This window comes from Tinamus guttatus, unplaced genomic scaffold, assembly GCF_059628265.1.
Source record: "Tinamus guttatus ecotype Peru unplaced genomic scaffold, ASM5962826v1 Tinamus_guttatus_pri_ptg000674l, whole genome shotgun sequence".
Lineage (NCBI taxonomy): Eukaryota > Metazoa > Chordata > Aves > Tinamiformes > Tinamidae > Tinamus > Tinamus guttatus.
Window position 1 is genome coordinate 3,210,968 of NW_028289208.1, and position 18,141 is coordinate 3,229,108.

Sequence of the window (18,141 nt, forward strand, 5' to 3'; positions counted from 1 at the left end):
CAGAATCCTCCAAAGCAGAACTGCTTTAATTTTCTTCTAATCACAGTTACATGATATATATATTAAAAAAACAAACAAAACAAAAAAAGACACACACGAAGAAAAAAAACCCATGCACACACCCTCATCCCTAGGATGAGTCCCAAATTTTAAGAGGATAAAAACAACACACCTTAAATATGATAGATTTACTTAATTCCCAGTTCAATAAAATACTGGAATATCAATTTATTAAAAAGTGAACTGTACATATGTAAACTGTAATATAGTTGAAAAATCTGAAATATATATTTTAAAAGAAAAATCATTTATTTCTGAAAGTATTTAAAATATTGCATTTCTGGCGGCAAATCTAAAAGAAGTGCTCTGGAATGGGTGCAGTCTCTCTGTGCATTCATCTAGCACTCAACTTCAAGGCGTAAAACTTCTCCTTGCTGTTTTATTTCTGTATTGTTCAGACACAATCTTGGGAACACTTGTTCTGACTTGGAGACAGAATCCAAATTCCAAGGAGAGCAGCTGAATTTTAACAGGAAATACTGTGGTCCTTGTTGGTGCAGACAACATACTTCCTCAGCATCCATTACACCTTGGAAATGTGCTAGCCGTTCTGCATATAAATGCAACAGATTGTGCTTACAAGTTACAGAATAAGTCTCTGATTGATAATTTTTCTGTTTATTTCCGCCAAGGCCACTGAAAACACGAAGGCCTTTTCGTCTGAAAGGTTGGCATACATGTCAACTTCTTTTTCTTGTTTCTCTGCAGAAGAAGAAAAAAATCACTATTAAAAGCTGTTTCCATTACGCATAATGAACGAAAGTCACACAGTAGTTAATTTATATTAGCGTGGAATGGTGCACTGGGATTGAAAAGGACAAGCAGTCCTTATGCAGGGGGAAGGAGGGAGGGAGGCACACAAATGTGCTAGAGGAGTCACTGAATTAGTCATTTGAAAGCATGACTGCATTTCTTTTTTAATCACGAAGAATTAATGAGTCACTAACATTACATTGAATCTTGATGCACAAGAACATTCAGTGTTCCTCCAGGCTTTTCCCAATACCTCCATGAGGTTGGACAGTTGTACTCCTATTCTGTACTTAGGTAACAAAAACCTCAAGTCTTAGACACACAGTGACCACAGCCAGGTAGCAGGTACATGTGCAGAAGTCAGATCCCTATTCACCATCATGAATACTTTTTGGCATTCGCTATACTGCAGACTTTGCCTTTTCCACATATAAAATAATGTTTTATCCCTAAATCCAAGTAACATCGTGCCCTGTTACAATGTCAACACGACGCTCGCTCGACAGACCACTTCATCTCATTAGTGCACGCACACACACACACACACACACTCACTTTCTGACTGCTCCACCAGGAAATCTAAGTTGATGATGGGCAAGTAACGAGAATCAGCACGAGTGAGTGAGCAGGTTCAGTCAGCAGGACACAGGTCACTCATCTCTGACCCAGTACAACCTGTAGAATAACATCTAGGAGGGCAGAGGAAAGCAGTGACAAAGGACACAACGTTCCTCTGAGACATTTTGCAAGGATGAACCAAGTCCTTACAGAAATGGTAAAATTGAGAACAACTCCTTATAAAATACACCACATGGAAAAGAATTCTGCCCCTTCGTTCCCTTCCTAACCACATGGCTACTCCCCCACAGGCCCACACACACACACTGGTTTTAGGTTAGGCTCCCAACTTGTTTCCTACCAGCTCTACAACTAAAATCACCATTCCAACAAATTCTGTTAGAATAAACAGTCAGTGCTCATGTTAAACAAATATGCAGAGAGAAACTGAAAAAAAAAAAAAAAACCACTTCTTTAATACTGATCTAGAGCTTAATTCTCCTGATCGAAAAAAATCTTATGTTTAAAAAAAAATTCCTGACAACTTCAGTCACTTACAAATGTATCTTTACTGCAAAGAAAATGGCCTAGTGCATAAGGGACACAGAACAGATGCACCAGCTTTTATGGACAAAGCAACAATAAACTTGCCTTACCAGAGTAATATAAATCCCTTTTGGATATTTCGAGTATGATTTTGGCTGGTTCTCTGGCTAAGTAGGACCACAGTCTCCAGTATGCTGAGTTCGAACGAAGGCTAAAAAACGAGTTTCATCACAAGCCCTGCCTTGTAGTTTAGGGCAGTTTCCGTATGTCCCCATACGGGTCACTCTGCCCCTTCCTCCCACAAGACCATTCACAAACTAACAGCTCAGGAAGTGGATTTGGCACCGTTCACACTAGCTGCTCTGCACAAGCCCTTGTGGTTTGCATATCTGACATCTTCCTTTTTTTGTTTTTTCCCCTTTTGTGTCAGCATCTTCAGAAAAGCATTGCTAAGCCTCTTTTCAACAACTTTTGGCTGAATAAAGTTTTTTTTTTTTGATATTAGAATTTCACTAATGGCCATTCTCCCTAGAGGTCAAATGTATTTCCCTTCCCTTCCCTTCCCTCTCCCTGCCAGGCAGTTAACAAATCACTCAATAGCCAAAGAAATTATCCCAGGTTTCCCTTCCTCCCTCCCAAATTAACAGCTACTTCTGAGCTCTGAAGGGTCAGCTGAAACTATCACACGTTCCTGGGATCACACAGCGTGGAGGATGAAGCCAGGCTCTAAGCTTTATGCAGGATGAACCCAGGCTCTAAGCTTTATGCAGGATGAACCCAGGCTCTAAGCTTTATGCATGCTTAGGACAACGCCGGCGCTCAGCAGTGAGCAGGGAAGAGCCCGCGCACTGCTGACATTTCACCATGTGCTATTCACAGGGTATCATGGTTTCTACACGGGCTATTAAAACCTTCCGCTTCACAGTCTGCTCTGAAAGCAGCTTTGACTCATTTCTTTATTATTAGAGAAACACTTCCTTACAAAGGCACTATACCATTTTGGTAAGACATTAAAAATACAAAAGACTTTTGCTACACAAACGGGAGGCGATTTAGGTGGAAAACATCCAGTCTTTCTGGAAAAAGTCCCACGCTTCCCCAGATCTCTTTCCATTTGGCAGAGACCACCTAGACTTGTCATCTATATATAAATCCACATGAATTCCCCTCTGCTCATCCATTTGGTATGGATTCAAAGTGTTTAGATTCACTGTTCTGCAGAGTGAGCTACTTGAAGTGTGTACAAAGCACCAGAAAAATGCATGAGTAATATAGTAACAGGCTGTTGGGAAGGACAGAATTGGGTCAAGGAATTTAATTACTTTGGCTTAAGTTTGATCAGGATACTAAAGCTTTTAAGTCTTTATTAAAAAAAAAAAAAAGTAAAAAAAAAAAAGTAGACTTGAGTCTAAGTAATCAAGATGTTAAATGAAGTAAAGACTATAGAATCAGTGGATGGAGGTGCTTCTGTTTTGTAAGATGCTTTGTATCAGTAAGTACCTTTCCTTGAAAAACAGCTGCTTCCCAAGAAATGCTTACTAAAACTCCAGGCTACTCTAATTATTGAGTGTCACACAAGGGCAATCTTTTCTAGGAGTAAAACAACCACTAGCGCTTCCCCGCAGCACATGGGCTGAGGGGATTTTTTGGTAATACAGTCAAGGTTCCTACCTAGGTGATACAGCAGTCTGAGCACACATCGTAGTCCCGTACAACAAAATGAAAACACAAAAATCACAACAAGACTACAATGAAGCATTTCCATATTCCTCAAAATAAGCTAAATAAGCTGTAGAATTTGTGATAGGAAAAAAGTGACAATTCCTGACCAAATCCAAACCTGCAGGAACAAGCCCCTGTTTTCCAGGGCTGTCACACCACCTCATAGCACAGTACAGTTGGCTCTTGTGGGGGTCCCAGCACTCTGCTATACCCTCTTGATCTACATCAACTTCCACTTTCCTCCTCCAAGACATCTCTCTTTACTAACCCTGTGGCAAAAAGAGTTTATTTTGGAAAGCCCTTTTTCTTCCCTCCATTCTTCTTCACCATTGTTGAATCCTGCAGTTTTTCACTCTAATGTGAACCAGCCATGAAAGACACCAAAGAACTACTCAAAGGCACAGAAATAAGTGGGAACAGGCTGCACTCTGTATGAAAAGGAGCACGGCACAGGCAGTGAAGGAAAACTACATGTCATGGGAAGGAGTATCTTTGGGAAAGAAGTTTTCACTGCTGTGGAGTCTACAAATGGATGTGTTTTCTTGGCTTGTGTGCTACTGTAATTCAAGCATTTTCTGCCCATCTGTCATTCATCTACAAATGGATCATGCATTGCAGAAGCCTAAAAGGCACCAGGAAACAAATGTTTAATAAGTTGCAAGCATTGTCCTCTTCCTTGTGGGAAGAAAAAGGATTTAAGTTGCCACAAAAATCTAGTGGCAAGGAAGAAGCCACCAAAACATTCCAGAAATATAAAATAGGCAAGAAAATAAAGTCTAGCATTAAACAAATGCTTTGCAAACAGGAGTTAATTCTCAGTATTATGCGGGCTGATGCAAGGACTAGCAACATAAGTCACAAATGCATTTTGTGACTTAACGAGAGTAGAAGTATTAAAGTTGCTTAGCATGTTTTTACATAACACTATCAAGGAACAGGTTTGCCAAAGAATATTTCTAGAAGTCAGCACTAATTACTTCACACACAGAAGTTCAGCCAATTTTATAAACCACATAAAAAGAGAAATCAGTGTTAATTGTTGAGTTGTTTTACAGTAATCGGCTGTAAAAACAAACTCATTTTGTAAGGAAGACAGCCATACATACGCACACATTCACCCACACACATCTTGTTTTTCTAAATCTACCTAAGAACCAGAACAGTTGTCTGCACACACAGAGATCGACAGAACCTGAATAAGACAAAGAAACGCACCCTAAACCAACTTATTTGTAACCAGCAAGGTGAGCTACCCTGGTTGGGAACAAATGCACTACAAATGGCCACAAACCCAATTCTGTACCATTTCTGCTGAGAAAGGTGAGGAAAAGACAGCAATAGTCCTAAGACCAGAAGGGCAGCCAAGAAGATGCAGGCAATCTTCAGAGAATCAAGAGGAAAAAATACAAACAAAACGAAACACATACAAAATAACCACCAAGACTCCTCCCCGAAACACCAAACCAACGGAACCAACCACCCCACACCTATCCAAGGACCACATTACAGCTGCACTTCCAGTTTTCTACCTCAGAGCACTGGCACATAGACATGCCTTGGAATGTGTGACAGGAGGTGAAAACCAGTCTATTTTGGAGTAGAAAAACAATCTTTCTAAGTATCACTCATGCTTTCCAATTTTTGTTTTTCAAGGACTAAAAACCACACATTAAAACAGGGAGATCTTCTCTTTTCATTGCCTGGAAGGTTGCCTACCTCTTTCTCAGATGAAAGTTTATTTTATAGGGCAGCCCAAAAATCCTGCAGGAATTTTCAAGCCAAAGCTAGACTGACACTAAAAAGCCTAGAAATGATTGAATAGGTGCATATAAAGACATTAACAGGAACAAAGAGGAAAGCTCTGCATTCTGTGATGTTAAATACACCCATATGCAACAACGAGGACATCAGATATTGTATGCATATTTCTACCATAGTAGAACACTTGTCACCCAGAAATCACAGGGAAACCAAATTTAACTCCTCTTTGAAAAGAAAGAAAAAAAATTAAATTACTTGAATAGTATAAAGCTTGACAACATGAAAGAAAAAAGAAAGAAGAAAAAAAGAACGTTTTTCTCCAGTTCTCATACCTCTTTCTTCCTCGTGCTTTTTGGCTGAGGCGCTCTTAGGTCTTCCTCTTCCTCGCCTGCTATGATCTGAATGGCTGTTAGACCTTGATCTCTTTCGGTTTTCTAAGTCCTTATTTACCGCAGAATTTATCTTCTCTCGCTTAACTCTCTCTGTCCGTCTCCTTTTGGCCTCACTCTTGTTTTCTGTGCAAATAAACAGAAATGATATGATCTCGGGTTGTCATCAGCCTCGCCGTTAACTTATTCTTAGTGCTTGCCACACCCGACAACTTTTTCTTTAAATCTCTTATCAAAAGTGGTTAGATGCCTATACCTTTAGCAAATCATTGCATCTGTCCAATATCCACACAGAAATTAAGGTGTCAGAGGCAGAATGACAACTCACTTCTTGATTACAGAGATTAAAGATTTAATTACTTCAAATGCACAAAGCATTTTGCAACAGGAAATGTTTGCTGGTGTACAAGAAATGCTTAGTTTCCCATAACAAGGTTTAAAAACAAAACAAAGCAAAAAAAAAACCCACAACTATAGACCACAGCTGTGAGCACAGCCCATTGCCTCTGCTCTGGCTAGCCAGAGAAAATAACCCATTTACCATACAGATAGAGAGGAAAACACTTCACCCGCGTGTCCATCTTCTGACACTAACACTGCAACCCTGGGCACAGGGAAGAAGATGCTTCAGTGTCGCTGCCAGGAAAGGCCACATCACACTGATGGCCCCGACGAGGCCGCGCTCTGCTTGGTGCAGATACAGTATCTTCCTCCACATCGCAGTCGAAGACAAAGCATTTACATTAACTGCATTTGCAGGTTAATTATGGATTAATGAAGCTGGGTATTGAAAATAATGGAGCCAACACAGCACAATATTTAATACAGGGTAGCTGCGCATTCATAAGTTTAAAACACCATTCTACAAGGGTTACATTGTCATAAACACTGGAACAATCTTATTTAGAACAAACTGCAGTCACACCTGTGAACACAGTATGGACATACACAGTCAGCCTACATTTCTTCCTCTGGAACAGTTTTCCCTGTGTTTCTGTTGCACAATTTATCTTGCAAAGGATGCAGGCTATGAACTAAACAGCAGGGTAACATGGCACTGGTGTCAATATAAAGGCTGCATTCCCCATCTGTAATTCTAAATTATACAAGATCTTTGCTCTATCAGGTCTTTAATTAGTTCGGTAACTACTTGACCAGTTTTTATTTAAAAGAATTAGGGAGGAGGGGAGAAGATTGGCCAAGACTTCAAGCCAGTTGCACAGACATTGCTTCACTTCCTCCAGCTCAGCACAGCTCCACACAACTCCTACCAGCACTCTCAGAATAACAGCACAAAGTACTAAAGTTTCTTAAGTCTCCATTTTCTACATTTCATAGATATAAAGAGACATTATAGCTTCCCCCCCGCCTTTTTTTTTTCCCTTTTAAAACATCTTCCCTTATAAGCACTTGATCCAATTAATTCCTGCTGGCACAGGAAGAATTGATAAAACAGAACATAAGGGAGAATATGAATCACGCCATATTCTACCAATTTCTTATCACACAAACCAACAATAACCACGTAAGAACGTGCAAACGGGACAAACAAAATACACCATTTTTAATTTAATCATGCAAAGAGAAGCAAGACCTACACAGTTTCAAACTAAATATACTACCAATTTTGCATACCATTCTGGTGCTTGTGAATAAGTACCATTCAGTATAACCTCTTTTTTTTTTCCCCTCTTCTTCTCCTATTCTCAGAAAGTCCATTTTCAATCAATAAGTACTCTCTAATCTGATCTTGGCATCTCTAGAAATTTATCTTCAAAACAGGATTTACAGAGAGCTTTCAGTACTGAATTATTTTGCACAGTGACCAATGCAAGCAGCTAGAGCCAACAATAAATTGCCAACAGTATAAAGGAAGTATAATTGAAAAAGGCCATTGTTTTTCCTCAGAATTCAAGAAAGTCTGCTATGCACAATTCAAAAGAACTCACAAAAGTCAAAATTCACACAAAGAAGACATAAATTATTCTATCTTCCATTTATAAGAAATAAAAGGAAAGAGCAGTCTTCTTATCTTTGTAAATATTACCTGTGATGGGTGGCAATCTCTCAGAACGCTTAGCATGCAGGAGCTTTCGACTAATAAATATATAGCCACAGGGACACGATTTACATGCAACAGGAACCTGGGAAAACAAAAAAGAGAAAAATATTTCAAATCATTTCAAGGTATCACAGAGTTCCCATCCAGTGAAAGGAAAAAATAACACACCACACCCTAGCAACTTGCCTTTGCGTTCTCAGAGATACCTCTTTAAATGTTTGCACTGTGAAACTACGGCCTTTACCACTATACAGTTGCATTCAAATGTGGTGGAAACAGGTTCTGCTATGAATCACCCGCCACGGCTTCCCGTAGCACCGTTGTTCATAATTGGGCTTGACGAACGTGGCTGTTCTGGCTGCTCTGTGTTCCTTAGCAGAGCACAAACCCTTTTCTCCCGGCGGTCAGGAAGGGCTGGGTAGAAGTGGAAACCAGGAATGTGCGGGCGAGTTACACAGTATTAGAATTTCTCTTCAAAAAAATATCCCTGGTCAAAGCAGTGAGACATTCCCACTTTGCTTCCCCCGGCAACAACAATAAATAAATAATAATAATTTTAAAATCCCACACCAACAGTTAAGTGTCAGACATGTCGCATATATTCACCTTGGGAAACATTTGAACAGACTCCTTTAGAGATCAGAGGCCGCTTTCCAGAGCGGGCAAAATAAGGCCTGATGCAAAGCAGATACATTTATACCAGATCCTACATCCCTGCTGCAGATAGGGCCACTGAGGTAGCAAAGGCTGTGGTTAAACCCAAATACAAATAACTCACCCACAGCTAATTGGAGGCTGACTGCAGAAGGAGAGGTCTGAGAGACAACAGTGCTTCTCCAAATCAGCTGAGCAACAAGGAACAATAAATACCCCCGGCGCAAGAAAATTTAAAACAGTATGTGAAAAACAGGAAAATGCCACATTTACCCAGAAAAAAATTACAACATTTTTACTCAGAGCAATTTAGAATAGTAATGCTGATAAATTCCAAGCCTTGTTACCTGCACTTACAGCCAAAATCTTTCAGAATATTGTAAACTAGTAAGAAACACCCCATATTGCTTCGATTAGGTTAAAGACTGAAAATACAAATCAAAGCGAGTATAAACAGAGAACTGGAAGAGATTAACATAACGCACAATAAAGAAAATCAAGTTGAAGCAGGACAGCAGGAGGGGAGAAGGAGGTACTTTCTCAAATGCAGTTCTTGAAGACAGGTCTCTACAGGTTTGCCAGGGCTCATGGAAACAAGCAGGAGTGATGACTGTCTGCTGAATAACAGCATTTTACCAGACATAAAAGTACAAAGTCCCAATGTTCTGCTGGCTGGGAGAACAAATGCCAACTTACTGCATGAATTTGTAAGGAGTGACTCGGAATAAACAACCTATTTTGTTTTCTGCAGCACAATTATAATTCCTTTATTTACTTCATGGCCAGCTAATAGATAGTTCTTTTGATACAATTTTTAATGAACTAGAGAATTAATTCCCTTTAAGCCAGAAACACTGACTTAATAAAAACCACTCCCAATCCCGGCCTAGTTAACGCTGCAGCTCCTGTCTCGTGTGAGCCCAGGAGCACCCCGGCACACGGACTAGCAGGGAGCTCCCCGCAGCACTGGGTGACACAGGAGCTCCCTTCTAACCCTGTTTTCATTAACTGTCTTCCCAGCTCAGCCTAGGGAAAAAAAATAGGGCAAAATAACCAAATGGGGTAGGAACAAACAGTGCATTTGTGCTGTTTAACAGAACAAGTTCTGCTCTAGGTTACCCAGTTTGGCACAGAGACGTGTGTCTTCGGGGGGATTAGGTGGGAAGGGACTCACTGACAGATGCCCCTTATCCCTCGCAGGGGACCTCAGCTGTCAGGCAAGCTGCAATCACACCCTGTAATCAAGTTATTAAGTAGGGGCACAGAGTCTTGCAAACACAGTTTTACTCTGTTCAACATTTTCCTAACAACAAGAACAAAAGGAAAAAGCTTCTCATAGAAGAGAGATTACCTAAAGGTAGAATAAGAAGTGGTGACTATTTCTTTTGATCGAATGCCAGTACTTCAGACTCCTTAGTTTCCTGGTGCTGTTCTTTGTTTTCGAAAATAACATCGAAATCACACTTCCTAAGTCTAAAAGATATTTACCTATCATCTAAATAACCAGAAAAAGAGTTTAAAAGCCTAAGAAGTGTTAAATCAATATTGCACAGACACAAACATTAGAGCATACCACTGGCAGCCCAGAAACCAGAAACAAACGCAGGGCCTTTGCCTACAGCAGAACTTCAGGAACACCAGTGTAGGACACAGGCACGTACGAGTCGCACAAAAGCTTTGGCACGTTCTGCAGAGCTGACTCCTAGCACGAGGTAGATGTTCTGGGGCAAACAACTCCTCATTCCCACAGGAAGCCTGGGCACCAAAGGGCACAGGGCAAGGCGTTATTTTCCAGCCCTCTCCGAGCAGGGCTCTGGGAACAACCTTTGTGCCAGGGCAGGGCGCACGCAGCTCCCCACTCACCCAGGACGAGCTGCTAGTGCAGAAATTCTGTGCTGACACACACAGATCACCTCTTTCAGCTCTAAAGTACCAGCGCAAAAATTTTCAGCAACAATTTAAGAGTCTATAATATTTATTTATTCGCCTTTCCTATTGTTGCCATTCTGGATAAAAGAGGAAAAAAATGTTTCACATTCAGCTTAACTCATTTTAATTTCATCTCTCATCAACCAAAAGACCAGAACTTAAGATGTAACTTCCTCTCCCCAGATATGGCACTTCCGTGATGAAGTTAGCACACAGGCCCTTGCAGTTGTTCATCTATTGCTTAAAACATGCACGGATACTGCAGGCACAGCTTGATATTGCACACTACTCCAGGAAGAGTAGAAACGCTGGGAAAGCAAGTGCAAGTCAAAATAAACAAGCCAATTATTTAAAACCTAAGCAAAGAGCTATGGGTGGCTTTTTTTAAGTATAGATTACAAAGCCGTATACCAGGAAAGCTCGGGAATTAGGAACAGAAAGGCGCTGATGAATTCAGGCCGCCCACGCGAGCCCATGGCAGCCCCTCGCAGAGCTGGGCCCCGTCGCAGCAGCCACAACACCGGCCTCTTCTGATTTAAAACATCCCTGGAAGCCAAACGCCTGAACGCAGACAAGCGCCCGGCTTGGAAACAACCCCGAGCAACTGCTGGCAACGCTCCAGCGCAAACAACCCCAACGCTCGGGACGCGTAAAAACACTGCGGCAGGACACGAACGGCGCCAGGACGAGGGCTCACGAACTCTGCAGATGCTGACCGAGTGGCAGAAATTGCAGCCAAGCTCTCGGCTTTGCTGCTTTTAAAGCATTCCGCGGAAAAACAAAAACAAATAAATAAAACCAACGTGACCGAACCGTCTCCTAACCGGCCTTAAGCACATTAGTCACCCCCAAGCCAAGCGGCATTGTGTGAATTACCGCGTTTGTATTTTTAGCAAACGACAGGGCTACGGCGCAGCCCCGGGCACGGCACCGCCCGCCGGGGCGGGTCTGCGCGATCCCGCTGCTCCCCGGGATCACGGGCTCGGCAGGAGCCCCGCGCCCGCCACGAGCCGGGAAGCGGGGGGCGCCGCCGCAGCCCGCAGCGGCGAAGCCGCAACAGGAAGAGGCCGCGGCCGGCGCGCCCGCCCGCCCGCGCCGAGGCCCCGCGGGCCGCTCACCTGCTGGTCGCACTCGGGGCAGGACTTGGTGGCCATCTTCACTTTCTTGGCCCTGCTCGAGGACATGCTCGCTGCTGCTGCTGCCGCTGCCGGAGCGCCGGCCGCGCCGCCCCGCCTCGCGCCGCCCCCACCCGCCCCGCTCCGCGCAGGGCAGCGCCTCACGCGGCCGCTGGGAGCAGCGCAGCCGCGCGGGCCTGCGGGCTGGCTGTGCGTGTGGGTGGGTGCCCCGGGAAGGGGCTCCCTGTGCGTGTGGGTGCCCCGTGAGGGACTCGCTGCACGTGTGGGTGCGCGGTGAGGGACTCAGTGCATGTGTGGGTACCCCAAGGAGGGGCTCGCTGCGTGCATGGGTGTCCCGTGAGGGACTTGCTGCACATGTGGGTGTCTAGTGTGCGGAAAATCTCGCTGTCAAGAACTGAATGTCCAAAAAGGAGACAGAGGAGTCCTAAAACTTTATTCGAATAAAGGGAGAGTCCACCGGGCATATCCCTGTGGGGTCTCTCAAAATGCTGGGGGACGCAGCCCCGCTTTTATCCTAATTTCCCGACTGAGGGACGCCCTCTCCTTTTCCCCATTGGCCAAGGTACTCAGAAGTTACAGCCTTCCCGGCCGCCTACACCGAACTCCGGCCTCCCGCCATCTGTTCTCACCTGAGCTCAGCAACTCCTTTGTCCCCCTTGCTGAAGAATGTGGGGGAATTGCCCTATTTCCCTCCTTTGCAAAGGCCCCCACCTCCTTGCAGATGGCTCTTTTTGTCCCACTCCCTCATGGCTCCACTCAGCCTCCCTTCCCTTTGTCCTGCTCTTCAGCCAAACTGTGGAGAAACCCCCTTATTGATGAATACAGAAACTTGAGCATTCTGCTCACCAGTGAGGGACTCGTTGCACGTGTGGGTGCCCGGTGGGGGACTCGCTGCGTGTGTGGGTGCTTACAGAGCATCCAGAGTTACGCCTTTAGTAATTATTGCATGGTTGAACAATTGTAGCTCAAATACCCTTTGCTTCCAACAGTTTTCATGCGGTTAGGATGTCCAACTGTTCGAGCTTAGCTAAACTAGGGTATACTGGCTATTTGTTACATTGCATTTACTTTGCATTATCCTGAGGTGTGATCAAGCTAACACCATGAATCTCCTATTGATCTTTCTTGGAACAAAAGTATTAATCTGAAATAATGTACTACTGGTCCTTGAATCCATCGCTCTTAGATGCAGAATTCTTGTCTTAAATAATTCTTAAAATGATCCATGAAATGTATTGCAACTTTCTGTGTGTGTTTTTTTGCGAGTCGGTCTCCAGAAAATCATGTTCATTTTTTTTTAGGCCATCTTGGGGAAAGTAGCTAAGGAGTGTATCTTAGGAATCACAAATTATGCTTGTGTGAGGTGTATCATCGCTGTAATAGTGCTGCAACTCTGATTTTTGCAGGAGTTCTGTTCTAACACTGTTAAAATGCAGTTAGGTCCTTAGGTGTTTTTAGATAAAGATCCAGTAAATTAATCAGTGGTGAATAATGATTACAGTACTCATGTTGGAGTCTGTAAAGCTGTGGACTTTGCTTTATTTTCTTAGCTGCGCCTGACTAAAATGATGTTTTTTAGGTAGACTGCAAGTTCAGCTATTAGGAATTAGATATTCTGCAATTCCACCAAATGGACATAGTTCAGCAAATTGAACTGCCACTGTATTTGTCAGCACAAATAGCCTTAAGACTGAACCAGTTGGAGGAAATTAGCTTAGAAAATTTCCTTAAGGGAGCTTGGATTTCATGAAATACCTTCCTAATTTATGTGTATTTCTAAATAAGTGGGGGGTTGGTGTAAATTCCTTCAACTCTGAAATCAAATGGCTCTTTTCTATTTTGCAGAACGTTACTGCTGACATCTAGTGGTAGCTTTTTTGCATGTTCATGGTGACACTACAGAGGTGGCTGAAAGTTACTACCATGAGAAGAAACTGAACTGACTGTTTGACATTGGACTTCTCTCAAATTGCACATGATAAGTTAGCAAGATCAATACTGCTGTTGTTTGCTTCATGTGGGAACTTTAATGCTTGTATTCAGATGCACTTGTTTCCTGCTGGCAGGATGTATTTCTTGTTACAAAAATAATATTGATGAAGTGAGAATGTCAACCTGGGATCTACAGGAGGCTTCTTGTACCTCTGTGCCATTCTCCACTTCCTAAAATCTGTGCTCGTACCTTTAGAAACCGTGGTTCATTTTTGTTCATTAATATTGTTCTGCAGCCTTGTCCTTTGAGTCAGATAAAAATGGAGGTGCAGTTTCTTTACTGGGTTCCCTTCCAAAAGCATGAAAAAGCTAAAACAGCCTCTAGGTTTCCTGCTACCAAGATGACCAAGCAGCAAAAGGGCCTCCCTGTTGCCTGAAGAACGGTTTGTGTTCCTGTATCCCTTTGAAACCTAAGGATGAGCTGGTGCTAAGTACACACGAGCCTGGCAGCTACTTGATTTCCCTAGAATAGAAGACCCTCCGAGGGGTCAGTGATCACGAAGCCCTTGTTACAGATGGGCTCCCTCTTGGGTGTCCTCTGCAGCTCTTGCAGCAGCTGCGATGCAGAGCGGTGAGGAGGCAGAGCTGGTCCTTGCTCTTCCTCTGCTGCAGAGGTCGAGCTCCTGCGCTCAGCAGCGGCCGCAGCACCCGGCTGCCTGCGGGAAGGACAGGCCACCTTGGGTTTAATTCCCTCCTGCCCATCCGTGTTTGCCAGCAGCAGGGGAGAGGAGGCTGCCCTGCGTGCAGAGAAGTGAGGTTTCATTAGTGCATATTTTAAATTCTCTTTTGTGCTCCTTTGTGTACCCCTTTGGAATGGTGAAGGGGCCTTTCCCTGCTTGTCTCAGCTCCCACTGGATTTTTACCAATGTCTCTGCCTAGCTGGCGAGGCTGCTTTCAGGGAGAGGCACTGGCAGGATCTCCCTGGCCGCTTTCGGGTGAGTTTTCCTTGCCGGAGCAGCCCTCATGTGTCCTCTGAAATGGAGCCACACAGCCCTGGGGCCTGCTAAAGCCCCGTTTGGCTTCAGATTTTGATGACCGTACCTTGAGGTGTTGTTATGGAATGAGAACTGCTTGGTACTTCTGTGTAAAACATCAGCTAGGAATTGTTTTCTCTTTCCGTACATATGTCATGCTGGTTTTATTTCTTGTTTCGTTGTCACTGGGCATTGCGTTGGAGCAGTTAATCTGATGTGCTCTAGGCGGAATCATGTTAATTAAACACATGTTCTAAGTGAGGAAAACGCAGCTTGCTGAGCTGAGGAAGCTTGTTGTCTTGGAGTTAGATTTTTGAGAAGCTGTTGTGGATTTCTCTAAGTCTTGTAAGCTTAGAGTCCTCTATATAGCCCATTCTCTGGTGGGGCTTTACATAAAGTCTTCCCTATGTGGCAGTCCATCATGGCTGAGACTTAATCCACTCTTAAACTGTTTGACAGGTAGACTCCAAATTTGCTGAAGGTACTAGGTGTTATAGTATAATTATTGTGCTGTTTGTTTTGGACAAGTCTGAACTTTTCCCTTAAACTTGTATACCAGTTATCCATTGCGTAAAATATACTTCCTTATGTCATAGGACATATGCTTCTTTCAGTAGCATTTTCAAAAGAACCATGTTGAACAGGCCTATACTGAGACAAGAGACTGACTATTTTTAGAGGATGATTTTTTTTTCTTTAGTTAAAACTTCTAGAGGTAAAGGCAAGAATTCAGCAGAGCTTCAAAGTATTTTTTAAAACCTTCATTTTAAGAAAATAAACAGAAAGAAATTTCACCCTGTGAGCACACTGTTCAGAACCTGCAGTGAAGGATTATTTAAGCACTTAAGCCTTCTTAATGAGGTTAGGACTCATTGCTATGAACTGATTTAATCAACTTTTAATGATTTAAAAATATATTTTCTGTTGAAATTCAGAAATCTAGAAGGCCATTTAGGCTGAGATGTCTCAAGTTTTACACATATATACAGAATTATACGCAGACCTTTAAGTGAAACTTGAAGTCAATGCCAATGTTGAAGCCTGTATGCCTGTATGAACTGAGTGAAGTACAGATACTTCTGTAACAGAACTAGAAGACCTCTGATTGCAGTTCTAGGTAAGAGCAGCAGAGGAACTTTGGAAGTAGATTAATTTCAAAATTTGTTTCTCTCCTTATGACTGTATAATTTTGCCTGTAGCTAAAAAGAACTGTGAAGAAACTAGATAAATTCTGTAGTTCTTAATAGAATTACTTTAACACGTTTTGTAGAAACATGGGTTAGGTGGCAGTTGCGCCAACGTTAAGGTTCAAACCTAGAGGCTAGTAGTGATTTGGACGTAGCTGAGAAACAGCAAAGTTTTCTGAAATATGTTCACAGTGTTTGGAACCAGTTGTAGTTTTATGGGGTGCTGGAGCATGTAATTGTAAATTGGACTCTAAGCAGTCCCGTTTAATTGTAGTTGTGTTTCAATTTGTGTTCGATCTTTCAGATGTGTTTTCTTCCTACTGGTATTTCCCTCATCTGTTTCAATAACACCCTAACTGTTCTGATATACTGATTTAGAAAATAGATTTACAGATCAATGCTTCACATATAAATCAGTAAAAAGCAGCTTATAAATATGTGTAGATGAAAAGCACTGGGTTTTAATAAGCTTTTTGTTTTATGATTAAAACCAAATGAGGAAAAGGGGGCCTACACTGGATTCAGTTGCTCAGGGAATCCTGAAGTGAAAAGGGAAGGCTTTGTTTAAGGACAAGCGCTAGGTGAAGAGTCCGTAATTACAGTAACAGGATGATCCGCATTGTGCTGCTTTCATCGCCTCTTTCTGACCTCCTCGGGCCAGGTGATGAATCCTCTCTGCCTGCTCAAGCTCTGAAAGTTGAGGAGGCAGCAGTGTAAAGATGGGGGCCAGGTATGTGTAGTGTCAAGCGTATATTCTTTAAAAGCTAACATGGAATGAGTTATGTTCGTATTTATGTTATGAAATCAGAGCTATAATGAGAAACATCCAAGTTACTCATTTTGCCTCAGCATAGATTGTCTTGAAAAATTTGGCAATTCACACTTATAGCAAAAATGACAAAAGCCTGTAGAAATGCTGAGATGAAATGTAATGGGAAAAAGGTGGGACTTCAATGGTCTAATCTCTGCCACCACCCTGGTGGGAGTCTCTGCACGGGAGCTGTTGCCCTGCGGGGACTTCTCAGGGAGGGTCTCTGCGGCCAGCACCGGCCGCTGTCAGCCCCTTCCATGCAGCACCCAGGGCGGCACCGGGAAAGAGGCGGGAGGAGAAGCGGCTGGGAGCCGTATGGGGGGCAGATGCCGCTGGTTTTTGCCCCCTGATGTTGGATGGCAGTTCAGCTGGGGAGAAGGCGCCGCATTGTTCCCTGTGCCGCCGCATGAGGCGGGCGGCGCGGCCTGCCGTGTCCCGCGTGTTTAGCCTAGCAACGGCGGCGCGGTGCCGCCGCGGCCTCCTCGGCCCTGCTGGGTGCTGGCGGCCGCGGCACCCTCGCTGCCACCATGAAGGGGACGGCGCTGGCGCCGGGCGCCCTCCTTGGCAAGCCGCGGCGGCCCGTGCCCCCCTGCCTGCTGCTGCCGCCCGCCGGCGGGGCAGCCCGCGGCGCTCGGGCCCTGCTCCGGGCCCTGCCCGGCATCGGGGAGGAGGCGGCGGTGGAGAGCGGCGCGGAGGAGGCCGCCTGCAGCCCGCTGCCCGCCGTGTGAGTGGGCGCCGCGCGCGGGGGCAGCGGGGCCTCCCCTCCTTCCCGGCCTCCCGTGGGGTCTGGCTGCTCTCTCCTCCTTTGTGCGGGCCGGGGGCTCCGAGCAGCCCAAACTCAGCGGGGACGTGAGCAGGGGCTTTGCTGCGAGGACATGGATCGTGCACCTGCAGGCAGGGTAAAGGGCTGGGTCAAAGTTGCGGCCTTGCTGCAGGAGCTGCCTTGTGAAAATCCGAAACAGCAACGAGGGGCCTAAAAACTCTGTATGCTTCCAGGTTTAACCTTAAAAGCCCATGCTTAGCCTTGAAAAGGTTTCAGCTGCAAGGCAATACCTCCGCTTTAGGCGTTTTTTACTTAGATGGTTCCACTTAAGCTTTTAGGATGAGCAGCTTAATTATTGAAAACTATATTACCCCTTACCTGGACTTCAGATTTGAATTTACCAAAGTTGGCATCTGTGGTATTTAGCATCATTTAGTATTTACACATAGGAAGTTTTTGCTCATCCAGATAGAATTCCGTTGTGACCAAGCCTTATTGATATGTTTTAGAAGACACTGCCAGTGCTCACTCTTTAAATGTATAGCAATCTAGTAGGAGTAATTAATAAATGAAAGTAACCATATTATATTTGTTCCTTTTTTTTTCTCAGGTGTTTTAGTTAATGGTAATCAAAATACCCCAAAAGAGCAGAAATAGTGCAAATTTGGAATGCATTTTTTTCCTCTCTCCCCCAGATACTCTGCACATTTGAGAACCTCAATTTTTATAGCTCCACAGTTATCAACAGCTCAGGCTGTATGGGGTTAAACTAGAAGAGTACTTCAAAAAAGGATTTTATATGTGCTGGCCGTTTAGGCAGTGAGCTCATATCCTTCTAATCACA

At 43.8% G+C, this 18,141-nt stretch overlaps 1 protein-coding gene across 1 annotated transcript; it reads right to left on the minus strand.

Annotated features, from left to right (window-relative positions):
- Positions 1-286: 286 nt before the first annotated feature.
- Positions 287-11,661, minus strand: HDIP1 (HDAC and MIER1 interacting protein 1). The gene is made up of 4 exons (XM_088536461.1): positions 11,553-11,661; positions 7,837-7,933; positions 5,733-5,915; positions 287-762 (listed from the first exon to the last, which is right to left on the minus strand). The coding sequence occupies exons 1-4, from the start codon at positions 11,616-11,618 to the stop codon at positions 644-646; spliced, it is 465 nt and encodes a 154-aa protein (XP_088392587.1). The 5' UTR covers positions 11,619-11,661; the 3' UTR covers positions 287-643.
- Positions 11,662-18,141: the final 6,480 nt, after the last annotated feature.

Coding starts and splice junctions, on each gene's coding strand:
- HDIP1 (XM_088536461.1), bottom strand. CDS start 11,618: ATGTCCTCGAGCAGGGCCAAGAAAGTGAAGATGGCCACCAAGTCCTGC. Junction 7,934..11,552: donor GCCCCGAGTGCGACCAGCAG/GTGAGCGGCCCG, acceptor TTGTTTTCCCAG/GTTCCTGTTGCATGTAAATC. Junction 5,916..7,836: donor GAGATTGCCACCCATCACAG/GTAATATTTACA, acceptor TTATTTGCACAG/AAAACAAGAGTGAGGCCAAA.